Genomic DNA, 16,984 nt, shown 5'->3' with positions numbered 1-16,984 from the left:
GAATGTGGGAGCTTCTTGGGTGTCTCACGCTGCCTGCAATTATGGGCCTAAATGGCCCGTCTGCTGGGCGGAAGCGTTTCCCCCAGGGCTGACTTTTAATTCCTCTTCTGGCCTGTTATTTCCCTGCTCAGGTCTGCAAGTTGGAAGCTGTCAGGGAACAATCGACCCTTCTCTGGCAAAGGGCTGGGCTGCCCACCTTACGTCAGTGGCCTCAGAACACAGTCTGGTTTTGGGAGGGGACGGCACTGCCCTGCATGACAAACAGACTGGGGAGGCTGGGAAGAGCTTCTGCCCAGGGGCTTGGGCTTCTCAAAGGAGGCACCCTTACAAGAGGTAGGAGGATGTGGGCGGAAGCCTGGGGAGGAAGTCTGGCCAGTGCTCTGCCCTCCTGTCCCTCCCATCTCCCCAGTCAGCCTTCTTAGCTCTGAGGGGAAGGGGGAAGTTCTGGTGTGCTCTGAGCCCTCCCTGTCCTGGGAAGAGGTCTGGAGGAGGAGGGGAACTGCTCTGCGCTCCATCACCATTCCAAAGAGAGGGCTGGATACCAAACACATTACACATGCATTTAATAGACACATTCCTGGAGGGGGAAGAGAGGGAGCCCTCACTCCCAGCAGGCAGCTTTTAAGCATCGTGAGATGGGTGGACTGACATGGAGATGGCCTGGGAGAGACAGACTACCCATCTCTGCATCTGGAGGGAGGGAGGGAGTGAGGTGGAGCTGACGGGGAGCCTCCGAAAGATGAGCTGTGAGTTTTGAAAGTGAGCAGGCTTTGGCACAGAGTGGATGCCAGGAGCAGTCTGGGGACTGTCAAGAGGGCAGAGACTGGCTTAGGCTGGGGAATGGGGTTTAGCCAGGATGCCAGGCTTCCTGAGAGCACAGCTGAGCCTCGTGGAAGCGAGGCAGGGAGCAGCACCTAGGAGAGTGGGGACCAGTGCAGGCAGGCCGGGTGAGCTGGCGGAGCGGGCTTTGGGGCAGGGGTGAGGGAACGGCCTGCCTGCCCTTAGTGCTTGTAGCTTTTCCGGCTGGAGGACGTGGTGGAGACAAGCTTGACGCTGGAGCCACTGCCCCCGACGCCCCGGTTGCTACAGGCACTGAAGCCAGCGCCCCCCAGGCCCGCCCCCAGGCTGTGCCCGCCACTGGTGCTGAAGGAGAAGCTGCTGCCCCCACCAAGGCCCAGGCTTCCGCTTCCAATGCCGCTGCCACCGCCGTAGCCACTGGAGACGGTGGAGGTGACCACAGCTGCCGGAAGAGAGGAGACGTGGTCAGGATCAAGGGCAGGAGAAAGGACACTTGGGGCATCAGGGCCAGTGACCCAAAGTCCGCTGGGGTGCGGGCGGGTGGTTTCCCTTCTTCCCGCTCTCCCGCCCACTTGGTGAGGTCACTGCCCTGCGTCCCAGCCCGAACTCCCCTGTGCCCCAGCGCCCCGCATTCTCCCAGCCCAGAACGGCTTCCTGCCTCCTCTCTGCTTCTTGGGCCTCTCTTTTCCTCCCAGAACCTACTGGGGACGTCTCTCCTCTGGGAAGCTGTCCACCTGCCTTCTCCTTTGGTTCCCCCGCACTCTCCCCTGCTGCTCTGTCCTCGCTTGCCTCTGTGGGCCTGGCTCTGGTGTCTCCCCTCCTTCTGGAAGCTCATAGTAGGGCCGGCCTAGGTTTCCCTTTGTGTCCCCTGGTCTATGCTCTGAATCCCAGAGCGGGGCTGGAATATTTTTGACCGACCCATTGACAGGTGACCTGCTGGCCAGCCAGCCAGCTCTGCCCCTTTCCTCCCGCCAACCCGCTCTTTTCCTAACTTTCATAACCACCCATCACCTTAAACATCTAGTACCCTCCCTCCGGCTCTTCAGAAGGAAAGTTAAAACGAAAAATGGGCTCTGTTATGGGATGAACTGTGTCCTCCCAAAGGGTGGGTTGAAGTCCTGATCCTCACTACCTGTCATGTGACCTTATTTGGAAATAAGACCACGGAGATGTAATCAGGTTAAGATAAAATTATTAGGGTGGGCCCCAATCCAGTGTGACCAGCGTCCTTATTAGAAGAGGGATGATGTCCATGAAGACAGAGGCAGGGGAATGGCCACATGATCACAGAGACAGAGATTGGAGTGATGGAGGAACTGGCAGCACCACCAGACGCTGGGAAGAAGCAAGGAAGGGTTCTCCGTACAGGTTTAGAGAGAGCAGGGCCCTGTTGACACCCCAGTTTTGGATTTCTGGCCTCCAGAACTGTGAGACAATACATTTCTGTTGGTTTAAGCCACCCAGTTTGCGGTACTGTGTTGTGGTGACCTTATGAAATACAGACTTTTAGGTACTGTCAAGACAGAGGAAACTTTAGAGGTTATGTCCTCCATTCCCAAAATTAGCTTTGAGGGTCTCTGGAGCCACTAGACAAAGACCTCAGGGAAGCAGGACCCCTGGGTGGTTCAGAGGGATCTGCCTTCTAGAGTCTAGGGTTAATATAATCAATGGCTTTGGTGAATCACGCATAAAGAGAAATGAACTCACTTGCAGAGTGTGAGCTGGAAGAGTCCTCTCTTGGCCTCATGGTGCCAGCACTGAGCTCTGTAAGCGATGACTGGTGCTCTTACCAGCCTGCAAACTAATGCTTCTCCTGTGTCTGAGTAGCTACACCCAACTGCCAGGTTTTACGAAGCTCCCACTGCCTGGAAATCCTTGGTAACTACAGTTACACTCTGTCAAATTAAGCTGAGCAGCAGGGCTTCTCCAGGAAGGGGCGCCTAATTGACAGTGCTCTAGTGCCCAGTGCGAAGGCTCCCTCCAAAGGCTGAGGGCAGATGGCAGTTTTCATAAATCCTGCCTGCAGCGAGCACTCATCTCTGAGCTAGACTTGCAACCCCTGCAAGAAAGGTGTGGAATTCTGGGAGGTGAGGTGCAGCCAGGGTCCTTCCAAACCAGTGCAGAGGTGTTACAGCAACCTTACCATTGCTCCCTCTGTGGCATCGTCTCATTTGCAGAGAGGTAAGAATTGTGACATTAAAGATTCTCTCCTAATGCAGTTCTTTTTAACCAATTCAGAGCCTCGAAAGTGCTCAAAATGAACTCCATCGGTGGGATGCCCTCCAATGGCCCACGCATCCCCACCACCCTCCAGCATGCCCACCACCTCGGCAGCCCCCAGGCACGTACACTCCAAATGTCATACTCACAGATGTTAACTGGAGAAACACCCTCTCCACTCAGCCTGATTGGGAGGAGGGGAAGAAGGAAGGTTACTGTAGCATCCAGCAGCTTGTGGGCATTTGAAAAGACATTTTGGCAATTGTTTTAAATGCACTAAAAAAAAACCCCTTAATTATTGTTACTGTGGAAGTCATGGGTTTGAAATTATTTAAATACCGGTAGTAGTAAAAATTACAAACTAATGAATGAAATCATGCGGAGTTTGAGGTTCATAGGAGTAAAACTTGTAATTTCAGAAACACATTTTTGGTGTAAACTGGGTAGTCACCTTAAGAAAATTAAAACTAAGCGTACACTAGTGTCAGTTGGAAAGGCAGGGCTGTCATCGAACAAGATCTCTTTTTCAACAATGGGCTATTGTCACGCACTGAGGTTATTAACAGGTGTGGAGACGAGTCTGAGTCATACGTGTAACAATAGCAATAATCAGTCTATCATTGTTGAAGCAACTAGAGTAATTTTGCTTTAGCATCTTGAGGACAGAAGTGGCATTCATTCATAATCATACACTTAGGATCTTAAAGAGAGCTGCCTACCTGTTACCGACATTATGGCACTTAATTCTCTCAACAACACCATTAAGGAGGTATTATTATCTTGGTTTTACAGATGGAGAAATTGGAGGTCAGAGATTAATTAACTTGCTCGTGATCACAAAGCTGGATTTGAAGTCAAATGCATTGGACTCCAAAGCCCACGTCTTTGGCCACAAAATCGAAAGATAGCTAACATTTATTGACCATTTGTTGTGTCCCGTGCATTTTCTCAGAGCTTCATGTGTAGTCCCTCACTTTAACCTTCTTAGTGACATGAGATAGAAACGATGGTCATCCCCACTTTACAGGTGAGGAATGGAGAGGTCAAGTAATTTGTCCTTGGTCACACAGCTGGTAATTGGCAGAGCACAAGGTTCTCATTGAGCTTTGGGGATCATGTGACCTGGCCTCTCTATTCCATCACTGAAGAAATTGAAGGCCAGAGAGGAGACACTGACTTTCCTAAGCTTACGTGGCTGGTTAGTGGTAGACCTCAAAGCCCAAAGCCTAGTTTATCTTCAGTCCAGTCTTTCATACCATACATCCAGACCTGCCATGTGACCAGATTTCTCCTTTGATAGAATTTGATTGTTTAGATCAGATCAGGGTCTAGATTTCTATGTGGTGCTAAAAGTAGTTTGTACCTCAAATATGGGAATTTGATAATGATTTACTACCTGGAAAGAAATTGCACCTGTATTCTTTCTCACAGCCCAATTCCACCTACATTTTCCTCCTTTTTCCAGGCAAGGAGGGGCCTGCAGTAACCTCGGAATGCCGAGACAGCGGGGGTGGAGTTGGTGCGTCTGCCCTCACCTGCACTCCTCGCCCTCCAGTAGTTTGCAGTAGGTGGCGATCTCCACGTCCAGGGCCAGCTTGACGTTCATCAGCTCCTGGTACTCCCTCAGCAGCCTCGCCATGTCCTGTTTGGCCTTCTGCAGGGCCTCCTCCAGGTCCATCAGCTTGGCCCGAGCATCCTTGAGGGCCAGTTCTCCGCGCTGTTCTGCATCGGCGATGGCTGTTTGCAGGCTGGAGCACTGTAAAGAAAGGAGAAAGCCATGAGCCTTACTGATAGCCCCTGGAGGTGTGGTGCTTCTTGGGTAGGAGTCCTGTAAGGGTGGCAAATTGACCTGGAAAAAATGAGTGTGTGGGGAGCGCTCGGTCCTGCCAGAATTTACCTGCTTCTTGACGCTGTCGATCTCGGCTCTCAGCCTCTGGATCATCCGGTTCATCTCGGAGATCTCATGCTTGGTGTTGCGGAGATCATCGTCGTGCCGGCCCGCTGTGACCTGCAGCTCCTCGTACTGACAGAACCAGAACCAGAACAGAGTCAGTCACCCCGTACAGTGCTGACGTGGGCACTTCCTGTGTGCACAGCCTGGCCCTCAGTGCCCCGAGCGGGCCATCCATTCACTCATCATCCACACATTCCCTTGCTCATTTCTTTTCTTTTCTTTTTTTCAGGGGCAGGGGAGTATTTATTATTTTAAATGTAGGTACTGGGGATTGAACCCAGCACTTCATGCATGTTAAGCACGCGCTCTACCACTGAGCTATCCCCTCCCCTCGCTCATTTCTTGAGTCCATCTACTTGCCAGCCATGTCCCAGGCTCTGGGAATATCACAAGAGCATAATCAGACCCCTGCTTTTCTTGTTTTATAGTTTATTGGGAGAGATAAACAATAGTCAAGTCAGCATATTATCGAATTTATAGTTCCAGACTGAGACAAGTGTCCCTTAGGAAGTTAGCTGGGGCCTATGAGAGTGTGATAAAGGAATCTGACCTAGATATGGAAGTAGGGGGCAATGGTCAGGGAAGTCCTTTCAGGGGTGGAGATGCTCGAGCCATGTGCTGAAGGAGTGACCTAAGTGATTGGCTTAGGGGAGACTATTCCAGACAAGGGAAATGGCCTGTGTGTGAAGCCCCCTGGGACAGGAAGGAGTGTGGAAAGCTCTAGGGATCAGGGGTGGCTTGGTAACTGTCCTTGGGGAGTTCTTGGTCATGAGGTGTACATCCAGACCAGTTGCGACCAAGAATTTTCCCCCAGGCGCCAGTACTGGGGAAATAGGGAGATGGAGGGTGATGGTGTTGGATGGAGCCCAGGCTATAGAGGACCTCGTCCTGAAGACTTTGTAACAGAATCCTCCATCTCAGTGGCTCTCTGTCTAATGGTGCGGATCCAGGACATACTCATTCAGGAGGAATAAATGCATCCTGTCTCCTCAGACTGGAGAAAACCACCTTTCTCAAAGGAAGAGGAACCCCTGCCTGAGTGAAGATCTGTCCAGTTTTGAAAGTGCTGAATAGCTCAGCTTCTTAGTTTCTAGATATGCACAGTTAAAGGGAACAAGGGCCTCGTCAACAAAAGGAATCATTTACCCTGTGGTAAAGCGCATCCCACCTCCACTCACTGTCAAGGGGCTGCCTCTGCCTCTGCCTCTGCCCTGTGCACCCCTGGCTCCTGACACCCTGCTTCCTTTCTAGGAGGTTGCAGTGGTAGGGACTAAGGCAGTGCCCAGAGCAAGGCAAGGAAGGGAGCCAGCTTGTAGGCGAGCAGCTGCCCTGGAAAATCATCTACATTTGGCAGAGAACTGATCTCATGGGTTAGACCATCCAGGCTACTCCACCCCTCCAAAGTCTAAACCTTCTGGCCATTTGCACCTCTGGACAGTGGCTCTCTATGGGCATCCCAACCTCCCTCTTCTCACTACAAATTCTCTTGCTCAGCAAAGTGCTCATGTCTACCTTCCAGCCCCACAGGGCTGCTGGCTCAGCCTTAAACCTCTCCCTAGTCCTTGACAATCTTTCGTCCCTTGCTGCTTCCAAGACAGACTGAAAGTCCACCCTTTCTTGGAAGCGTTTTATTAATGCTGTCTTTTTCCCGTCTGTGACTGTTCATTCACTTCATGGCCTCCCAGACCTTGGGTTTCTTTGGCAGTTTATTCATTCAGAACTCTGGAACCCTGCTTAGCATGTTGCAAGAGTTCTGTAAATATATACTGAATAAACACGCCCGTTAGAAACAGCTTTATGACTGTTTCTTGGTTGTTTCAGAGTCTCACCCAGCCCCCAACCACTTAGTAAGGGGGTGGTGTCCATTTGAGCACCCAGCATGGACTGACCACATATCAGTGTGCATGTGTATCCAGGTTTCCATGCGCATTTCAAGCTAAGTTTTCATAGCATCAAAGACTCTTCTGCCAAGTTGAAAGAAACGGAAATGGTCACGCTTCCCGGGGCTTATGGCTAGTGGTTAGATGATGATCTGGGGCTTCAGAGAACTAGCCTTGGAGCCTCTCACGGAGGTGCTCATACTCACCTTGGTTTGGTACCAAGACTCAGCCTCTGCCCGGCTGCGGTTGGCGATGTCCTCGTACTGCGCTTTGACCTCGGCGATGATGCTGTCCAGGTCCAGGCTGCGGTTGTTGTCCATGGACAGGACCACAGATGTATCGCTGATGTGGGTCTGGATCTGGGACAGCTCCTGCAGAGCCAGTAAACTCAGTGTCACCCCAGCATAAAAAAGAAGGGGTCCTGAAATCAGGCAGTTGACCACCCATCTAAGCCAGGAATCCCTTCCTTGGCATCCCTGGCAGGGATTCTTCTAGTTCTCATGCCAGCCATTTAGGGGTTCCCATGCCAAACCCTGAGGAGACTCTGAGTCATAGATCAGTGTGATGGGAGTGTGTCCCAGCGTCCCTTCTCAAAGCTCCCCTCTGTGTTTTTACCCTGAGTATGGAAGGTAGGTAAATGTTCTGTGAATCCAAATTATATCAAGTTGAATATGAAATATGTGATTCATATGCCAGCATTAAAGTTTTCTTCAGGGTGATTTTTAGGACCCTGCTGCCCCAGCTCACAGTGTGACTTCATCACTCCCTGCCCCTCGTCCTCTTCCACAGACCCAGGTCTCTGTCTCAGAGTGGCAGTGCCCAGAATGAGACATCTTCAAAGGCCAAGAAGCACCTGACTAATGAACTGAGAGGCAGCTTGCTTTTTGAACTTTCCTGAGATGGGAAGGGAGAGATGGGTCTTGAGCCTTTGGGAATGTTACCCAATAGCCTGGGATTCTGGAACCAGCACTCCCTCCTTGCTACCCTCCAAAACACTTGTAGGCTCTTACTGCCTCAAAGAGCATCCGGAAGAAGTGGATCTCATCAGTCAGACAGTTGACCTTGGACTCCAGCTCCACCTTGTTCATGTAGGAGGCATCCACGTCCTGGAATGATAGCACAGGATGCCCCTCTGAGACCCTGGCCCCAGGCAGCATGTCCAAAAGAAGCTGGGCAGGCTCCTTCCCGGCCCTTCTAGATTAGATCTGAGCAACTCTGGGGTTTGGAATTGGGGGTGGGTGATTGCTGGGAACTGCTGGCTTGAGTTCCCTGGGCTAACAGAAACCCAAACAGGGTCACTGAGGCCATAAATATGAAGGGAGCGTTTTGGCAGATTTGATTTTTCCAGCTATTCTCAAGGTTGCTGTCCCTGTTTTTGGGTGGCCCAAGGGTAGGTCATCTCACACTTCAAGATTCAGCTTTGAATCTTCTTTGGGAGACGTTTCCACCCACCTTCTTCAGAGACACAAACTCATTCTCGGCGGCCGTGCGCTTGTTAATTTCATCCTCATACCTGTGAGCACAGAGAGGGGGCGTGTCGTTGAGCAAGGGCTTGACTGAACCTTAGCAAGAGTTAAGACACCTCAAATCCTCCCCAGCTCTTCTGCTGACCTGCATGTGATTTTGGGTGATTCACCTAACCACTATTCCTTCCTCTATAAAAGGGGAATAATTTCTTCCGCCAGAGTTTTTTTTTTTTTTTTCTTTTGTGAGACTAGAAGGTGAGCCTGGAGCTGATGGGAAGAGAAAGAAGTACTTGGGCAACTCCATCTTCTTAGAGAGGCATACCTCCAATCTTTAAAAACTTTTGCTGCCTCAGGTGCCTGCTGGACCGTGGGGGTAGACTGTGTCTGTTTAGGACGCTGTTCCAGTTGATTTTGATATGTTTTTGCTAAACCTCAGGGCAACCATTTAAATAGTGTGCTTTCAGTAAGCAGGGGTTGCTCTAACTCAGAAACTCAGGGCGAGCCGGCTAAGGGATCGGCGAGGACCATCCTTTCTGTTGGATACCTCACCTACTGCAGCCTGGATGACAGCCAGTCAAATTTGCCTCCTTGAGGAGGATCAGACTGCCTGGTTTATACTCTCAGGTGCATCTCAGAAATGTAAGCATCTCAGTAACAGAACTCATGGCCAATGGAGTTAAATAATATGCTAACTGTAAACTAACACATTGCTTTGCAGAGTAGCAATGTTTTGTTAGATGACACAGATATCCCTTCTCGGTCCTGCAGAGAGTTAAGAATGGGCTTCTTGTTAATAGTGATGCATGAGATGAGAGTCCCCTTGTTATCCCACACCATGCTGTCTTCATCTCTTGGGATAATGACGGCAAGTTCCAAACCTCCCTGACGTGGGCATTTCCTCCTTTGTACCCCTCTGGTCCTAATGAAGAGGGATCCTGGGACGACTGAACAGAAGGGACTCACACTCACCTGACTTTGAAATCTTCCACGACATCCTGCATGTTCCTCAGCTCAGCATCCAGCCTGCCCCTCTCAGTGGTGATGCTGTCCAGCTGCCGCCGGAGGTCGTTGATGTAGGCCTCAAAGAAAGGCTCCAGGTTCTGCCTCACGGTCTTGGAGGCCTGCTCCTGCAGGAGGCTCCACTTGGTCTCCAAGACCTTGTTCTGTTGCTCCAGGAACCGCACCTGGATGGGGAAGGAAGAGAAGAAAGTCTTGAGAAACCAGGGAGGCAGAGCCAGCCATCCCCAATTAAGACGGGAGAGAAGAAAAGTACGCTTTTCATCTGATACTCATCTGCCAATGATGTAATTGCCAACTCCAAGTTAAAGTGGGAAAGCCCTCGAGGTTCCCCTGATGTTCTCTGGGGCTCCATAGAGCTAGTGCAGCGGGGCTTGGAGGCCTTGATAGGGACCTCCATCCCTGGATGAGCATGTCTGCGCTGTCTGCTCTGGGTTAGGCTGGTTTGCCCAGTGGACTCAACAACTCCACTCTTCCCTTGGTGTTGACTGAACCAGCCAGCAACAGTCCCCAGGGGGATGAGGGGAAATTCCCACAGGTCCTGTGGGGCAGGCTGCCCCTACCCCCGCAAATGCCTCTGCCCTCAGGAGATGTTTGTTGAGCGGATGCACTTTTCCCACAGGAAGGATGGGCCATCGGGACTCCGAGAGTTCCAGCCACCCCACCCCCACGGACCAGATGCAGCCCCCGGCTCACCTTGTCGATGAAGGAGGCGAACTTGTTGTTGAGGGTCTTGATCTGTTCACGCTCCTCTTTCCGCACCCGCTGGATGGTGGGGTCAATTTCCAGGTTCAGAGGCATGAGGAGACTCTGGTTGACAGTGACCCCTTGGATGCCTCCAGAGGGGCAGACGGAGAAGCCAGGGCCCCCACAGCCAAATCCACCGCCCACCCCGAACCCGCCGCTTGCTCGGCCACCAAAGCCACTTCGGAAGCTGCTGCCACACCCACCAATGGAGACCCGCTTTGTCCCCCCAAGGTTATAGAGGCTGCGACTCCCAAAGCCAGCCCTCGCGCTGCTGGTCCTTCCCAGCCCCCCGCTGGTCCCCGGGGAGCGGGCCACAGAGACAGAGCTGAAGCGGGCATGCCCGGTGGCTGGGGTGGTGGCCGAGGCTGTGCTGAAACTCCTGCGGCTGCTGGCCTGGAAGGTGATGGAGGACTGCCTGGACATGGTGGCTGCGAGAGGTTGGCGAGGAGGGCTCCTGATGCGGGTTCGTGTTGAGTGGGAGAGAGAAGACAGGGCAGCTGGGGAGCCCCCTGGGCTTTTATGGGCCTCCAGGAGGGGTGGGGCATGTTTGTGCAGGCCTCTGATGGCATCCCCTCGGCGTCTGCCAGCCCTGAACCCACACTCAGCTCCCCTCTGGAAGTAGTGTAAAAGCCGCTGGTTGGTTCCCTGGCATCCCTCCCCTACGTGGAAATGCTTTTCCAGTCACAACTTGATCAGCAGATGAATGAGAGGCACATTAATTGCTGGCAGTCATGTCCTAATTACGCATCTTGTAATGGACTCAGAAAACACTGCCTCATTTCTAAACCACTTTCTTAGGCCTGGGACCAGCTCCCTCCTGTGCAAACATCTTGTGTCAACCCCAGTGACTGCGGCTCACTCTCCCTGTTCCTTCCTGTTCCTTAGGTGCGCATCTTACTCCCGAGCACTTTCCCAGCAATTATTCCCCATTCCTCCCACCACCCCTCTGCCGATCCCACCCCCTCTTGCCCAACATGTCCCTCTGGATCTTGAAAATCCTGCTCAATACCCATCTGTCTTAGGAATCCACTCTGTTTTGATTGCCTCTTTATTTTATTCGGAAGCTGCCATCTCTATTGTGTGGGTCACACATGACATTATGGGTGTGTTTGTGCCCACACATATGTCCTATCTACTCTAGTACAGCGTGACTATCAAGACCAGGCCCCCTGCTCACATGGGGAAAAGTCGTGAGAGTGGGAAGATGAGCTTGTGGGGTTTTTTTTTAATTTTTAAATAATTTTGGGGGGGTGGTAACAGGTTTATGTATTTATTTTTGGAGTAGGTACTGGGGTTAAGATCGAACCCAGGACCTCATGCATACTAAGCATGTGCTCTGCCACCTGAGCTATACCCTCCCCCTGGGAAGATGGGATGGAATCCCAGTCCTGCTGCTTCCTAGTGGTGAACCACGAGCCCAGTCATGAAAGTTCTCTGGGCCTTGATTGGGGTGTCTGGAAAGTGGGGTTTGTGATGATTGCTTGAGTGGGGAAACAAATTTTGCAATGCAGAGGATGCATAAATGCTGAGCCAAATGTTTGTTGAGTCTTCTCTCCTGATACCATCCCGCGTGTGTACAGGAAGCACCAGCAGGGTGTCCGTCCTGCAGCAAGTCCTGTGCAGATTTGGAAGAAGCACAATACACATCCTTTTTCTTTCATAACAGGCTCCTGGTCCTGTTGGGAAAACAAAATAGAAGCACTCTGAATAACTTATGAAAAGGTGGTACACTGTAAAGCACTGCCTTCTGGCTCTTTTCGAGGCTGCCTTGTTCCAGAATCTGCCTGACCGGCTCCTCCTCCTGTTGATGGCCAGGGATTCCAACCCTTCCATCATCCATCAAAAGAGCTCAGTGTCTGCACTGATTAGAGGACTTGTTCTTTGTTGCCCTGTTAGTCCTGTTGACCATGCCTTCCAGCCCCCATCAGTCTAAGCTGATACGGCATCTCCAAGGCTCCTCACTCCCTTTCTTTTGCATCTCACCTCCCCGATCCCACCACTGGGGCGGGGGGGAGGGGGAGTCAGACAGAGAAATTGTTAGATCTTCTTTGATCTTGCTAATTTCTTTTTTTAAAATTGACATTTAGTTGATTTATAATGTTGTGTTAGTTTCTAGTGTACAGCATAGTGATTCAGTTGTATGTACATACATATATATATATATATTCTTTTTCATCTTTTTCATTGTAGGTTATTACAAAATATTGAATATGGTTTTCCTGTGCTATACAGAAGGACATTGTTCTTTATCTATTTTACACATAGTAATTTGTATCTGCTAATCCCAAACTCCTAATTTATCCCTCCCCTTTGGGAACCATAGTTTGTTTTCTATGTCTGTAAGTCAGTTTCTGTTTTGTAAATAAGCTCATTTGCTTCATTTTTTCAGGTTACACATATAAGTGTTATCATACGGTATTTATCTTTGTCACTTAGTATGATAATCTCTAGGTCCATCCATGTTGCTGCAAATAGCATTATTTCGTTCTTTTCTATGGCTGAGTAGTATTCTATATCACATCTTCTTTATCCAAGCATCTGTTGATGGACATGTAAGTTGCTTCCATGTCTTGGCTATTGTAAATAGTGCTGCTATGAATATTGGGGTGCAGGTGTCTTTTTGAGTTAAGAGTTTTCTCTGGATATATGCCCAGGAGTGGGATAGCTGGATCATAGGGTTAAGTCAATTTTTAGTCTTTAAAGGAATCTCCATACTGTTTTCCATAGTGACTGCACCAAACTACATTCCCACCAACAGTGTTGGAGGGTTCCCTCTTCTCTGCACCCTCTCTCTTGCTGCCTTCTTGCTTCCTGCAGTGGGTTTGAAGGATGGGAGAGTGAGAGAGGAGCTGAAATGGATTCAGTCTCTGTTTTGTGGATGAGGAAACTGAGTCCCTGAATGGTTAAGTGAAGCTGACCATCATTGCTGAGCTAGAGAGAAGCAGAGCTCGATCCCAGGGTCTCTCCATACAGGTGTCCTTTTGCAGGGACAACTGATGGGTTGGCAGCAGCTCACCTGCCTGGAATGGCAGCTTAGCCCTTGGAGCGGCATTCTCTGTTCTCTGGACTATTTCCACCTTGGGACTGAGGCCGGGGGGTGGGCCTCTTCTCCATTGAGAGATTGTTTGAGAGTCTCAGTTTCCACAAGGAATCTGTGAATCATCGCTTTTGTTGATACAGGCCAGGAGGAGCACAGGAGTTCTCTCACCTGGTTGCCAATGTGTCCAGGTCCTCCCTGGGGTGGTGCGTGTGTCTGAGGTGGAAAGAATCATTGTCTTTGTTTTCTGTACTCATGGCATGATAATTCTCCCAGAAGAGGGGACACTTGTTTCTTGAACCGTGCTGAATAAACTCTTCAGAGTTCTTTGTGGAGCAAGAGCTGGGGCAGAGTTGAGGCTGGGAGTGCCTGAGCTGGTGTGTCCATGGGAATGGGGGCCCCCGAGCTCCCCGTGTGGAAGCTGCTCCAGGCTGCCTTCCCTCCTGGGTCATGCCTTTCTTTCGCAAGCCCGCTCCTGGGAGCCCATTCCAGGCACCAGCATCTCGTCTCATTTCCACTCTTATTCCCCTCAGCCCTCACCTCTTGGTTGGGGTTGCTCACTTCCTTCCTTCCCTCCTTCCTCTCTCTAAAATTTCCACCTGGACTCCTCCGTCCAAAGCCAGATGGTCTTACTTGCTGACTTTGCTGAAGCAGATAGAAATAGTTAAGTCTTACCTCTCTTCCTCTTTCACTTCCTCTTCTATGACCTTTGACCTTTGTGGTGACCTTTACCCTGATGGATGATGTCTCCATGAATGCCTAGGACACACTGGCCTCTCCAGCAGCCTTTAAAACCCCCAAACAGGGGAGTGGGTCAATCTCAATAGTAGAGCATGTGCTTAGCATGCAGGAGGTCCTGGATTCAATCTCCAATACCTCCATTAAAAAAAAAATAATTAATTAAATAAACCTAACCCCCCCCACACCCCAAAATAAATAATTTTTTTAAAAAAGTTAGAGACTGTGAACACCCTTGCTTTCCTTCCTACCAATGAGGTTTTTTGTTTTGATTTTAACCTCCTTTAGAATTCCGCTTTGAACTCTCCCCTGAGAAGCCTTCTCAAATAAATTGTGCCGAGGACCTTCACCCCCGTTCCCTGAGCAGGCCTGTGCTTGGCTTGCACATTGGCATCCTTTCCCACCTGTTTGGCTTCCTGATGGTCAGGGGTCACCTCTGAGGTGACCCCTGAGGGTTGGGGTGCGTCCTTTCCCCTGCCCTGCCTCCTCACACCTACATAGGATGGGAGAATTCACCTGGCACAGGTAGTCTAACTTCAGGAAGAGCCTTATTAACGCATCCCTCTTTGTTCTCCAAATCTCCTGAGTCTTTCCAACCCTGTATTGTTGCGTTTGTCTGGGAGGAGTCTTCTTGAGGTTTAAGGTGTGGTGGATTCCAAAGCCTGGTATGTGCTCTGGTGACCAAGGCTGGGAAGGCCAGACTCCTCCATTTCCCCGTTCCTGGCACCTTCTGCTTAGGATGGCCTCTCCCATCTCAGAGGGACCCTGAGGCCCTTGGCTCTGGTGGATTTCAAGGCTACTGGGCCAGGTTGGCAACCAGGGCTTGAGGTTGGGGAGGAGGGGAGGATGGCCTAGAGACCTGCCTTCTAAGTGTGCGGGATGCACCAAGGAGCTTTCCAACCAGGCTGGGGCCAGAGGAGGGCAGGGGGGAGGGGGCACAGGGGATCGGGTCATCCCCTAGAGCAGGCTGGCCTAATGCACAGAGCCCTGGGCACAGCATCTGAGGACCCAGGCCCCCTCCCCTCACCCCCAATCCTTCAATATGCTAGATCCCTCCTCGACTGCCCCCTCCTACGGTCTCGGAGAGTCCTGCCTGTAGCTAATACCTACTAGCACCTGCTATATGCCTCCCTGTTCCAGCCACAGCAGATAAAGTAGTGAGCAAAGCAGACCAACCCCTTCCCTCCTGGAGCTTACACTGAGAGAGAAAGGAGGCTGAGGTCGTTGGTAGATACAGTCACAACCTGGGTCTCCCAACTTACAACTCTCAGGGGCTGAGTGTAGAGAAGGTAATTCTGTTGTGATGGTACCTGAGATATCCCACCAGAAACACTCTTCAACCTTGACCATTCATGCCAGGGCAGCCGACTTGGTGTCTCTAACAGGCACCACCCAGCCTGCCTCTACAGGGGTCAGACCTCCACCTCACAGCCCCCTCTGCTCCCACATTCAGTGCCAACAATTCTTCTTTCAACGTGCCAGTTGACCTCAAGTTACCACCAAGATTGAGGACTTGGGACGTGCACTTGCATGTACTAGCCCTCACCTGGTCTGCTCCCTTCCACGGAAACCTGGCCTCTCACTTGGGCCCAGATTCAATAGGCGAGTGCAGAGCCTGGGACAGGTGGGCAGGAAGCCCTCAAGCCCCCTTCATCAATTTTAGCAGCAAAGTGGGATGCTCTTTCCATTCAAATGTGTGCTTAACAGAAGCAAGTTGGAGCAGCCCCTGCCCTCCACGATGAGGAGTTTGAGATACACCTGATGGATATGGATGCATGAAGCACACAGACACACGGACACATACATCTTAAGAACATTCACAAAACGATCATCTACACGTGAATGTGGTGCTGACTGGAGAGGTGAAGCGAAGGAACAGAGTCACTCTTTAGAGCTGAAGGAGCCTCAGAGAGGAAGAAACCCAGAGCAGGAACCATGGAAGGCCATGGGGCCACTGGTAGCCCAGTCGGAGCTCCTGACCGCTCTGACGCCTCATTTGCTCTGAGCCCCACTCACATCATTAGAGCCTGCTGAGAAAAGCCCCTGTCGCCTGGGAAGCACAGGTGGGGTTCTTCCCGGAGGGAGGGGGTGGGACGATGCCAGTGTCTCGAGGGCCCTCACAGTGTGCCCCCACAGTAAGCACCTGGAAGCATCTGGTGTGTCTTGGCCATCAACCTCTGGCCACTTTAATGACCTCCTTTGTCCCCGGAAGTGGGGCACTTCACCAAGTCCCTCTGGTTGGTGCTGAAGAGGCACTGCTGAACAGGACCATTGCTGGGAGGGGAGAGTTGGGGAGGAATGGGAAGCCGGGGTGGCTCTTCCTGAACCGTCTGGGAGCAGAGAAACACAATACCTAGAAACTCCGGCGACGTAAACATGGCAAGTCGCCACAGCCTGTGGGCACCGGCTGGGTGGGCTGAGCGATACTCGAGCACCCAGGGAGGCTCTTTACGCCATCCCATTGGCTCGTTCCTGGGCTCAGGGGCTGCTGCGGAGGGTGAGAGTGTGCGTCATCAGCTGGGAAGCAGCAGCCGGAAGTGTCAGCCTCACCCCCGTGCTGGGCGAGGCCCTGCCTCAGTGTCTCATGAATGTGGACATCATGGAAAGGTTTTCCTCCCTCCTGCTTTCTAATCTCATTCTCTCAGCCCCAGTTACTCTGACCTGAGCCTTCAGGCAAGATGCATTTGTTCATTTCTTCTTTCAGCCAATGTCTGTGGGACTTACAATGAGCTAGTCCCTGGGATAGTGAAGGGGGCCCCGTCACCACCCCTACATCCAGGAAATAGGCCATGATGATAGAATGTCAGCGAATGGATAGAAGTAGGCATGGGACTGGCACCTGGAGCTGTGACACACCCGCTGGGTGTCCAGGAGGCCAGGCTGTGACCTTGGGTCTGGAATCCAGGTGCTTGCTCTTTGCCTCAGCTCCAGAAAAGTTCACGAAGTGCACGTTACAGAGGTCCCTTTTTGGGGGATGAGGAGAGTGAGGCCCAGAGTCCCATGAGAAGTTGAGAGTGAAGCTGGAACTTGGACTCTTGTCCCCTGTCCCCTAGCACAGGGCTGGTGCCCATACCAACCCAATCCCTGCTAGATAACAGGCAGCTGCTCTGCACCATGTCCACCCCCG

At 51.5% G+C, this 16,984-nt stretch overlaps 1 protein-coding gene across 1 annotated transcript; it reads right to left on the bottom strand.

Annotated features, from left to right (window-relative positions):
* Nucleotides 1–546: 546 nt before the first annotated feature.
* LOC102533079 (keratin, type II cytoskeletal 75) lies at nucleotides 547–10,588 on the bottom strand. The gene is made up of 9 exons (XM_072972756.1): nucleotides 10,032–10,588; nucleotides 9,288–9,502; nucleotides 8,305–8,365; nucleotides 7,863–7,958; nucleotides 7,059–7,223; nucleotides 4,916–5,041; nucleotides 4,554–4,774; nucleotides 3,168–3,202; nucleotides 547–1,240 (listed from the first exon to the last, which is right to left on the bottom strand). The coding sequence occupies exons 1-9, from the start codon at nucleotides 10,503–10,505 to the stop codon at nucleotides 1,002–1,004; spliced, it is 1,632 nt and encodes a 543-aa protein (XP_072828857.1). The 5' UTR covers nucleotides 10,506–10,588; the 3' UTR covers nucleotides 547–1,001.
* Nucleotides 10,589–16,984: the final 6,396 nt, after the last annotated feature.

Source organism: Vicugna pacos, chromosome 12 (assembly GCF_048564905.1).
Source record: "Vicugna pacos chromosome 12, VicPac4, whole genome shotgun sequence".
Taxonomy (NCBI): Eukaryota; Metazoa; Chordata; class Mammalia; order Artiodactyla; family Camelidae; genus Vicugna; species Vicugna pacos.
Note: the sequence above shows the minus strand (reverse complement) of the source record. Positions and strands in the feature narration are given on the sequence as shown.

Bases quoted from the DNA above. Each gene is read 5' to 3' on its own strand.
- LOC102533079 (XM_072972756.1), bottom strand. From the start codon at position 10,505: ATGTCCAGGCAGTCCTCCATCACCTTCCAGGCCAGCAGCCGCAGGAGT. The intron at 9,503-10,031 runs GTGAGCCGGGGG...TTCCCCATCCAG, and splicing joins TCGCCTCCTTCATCGACAAG to GTGCGGTTCCTGGAGCAACA. The intron at 3,203-4,553 runs GTGAGGGCAGAC...CCTCCCAATCAG, and splicing joins CTGGAGGGCGAGGAGTGCAG to GCTGAGTGGAGAGGGTGTTT.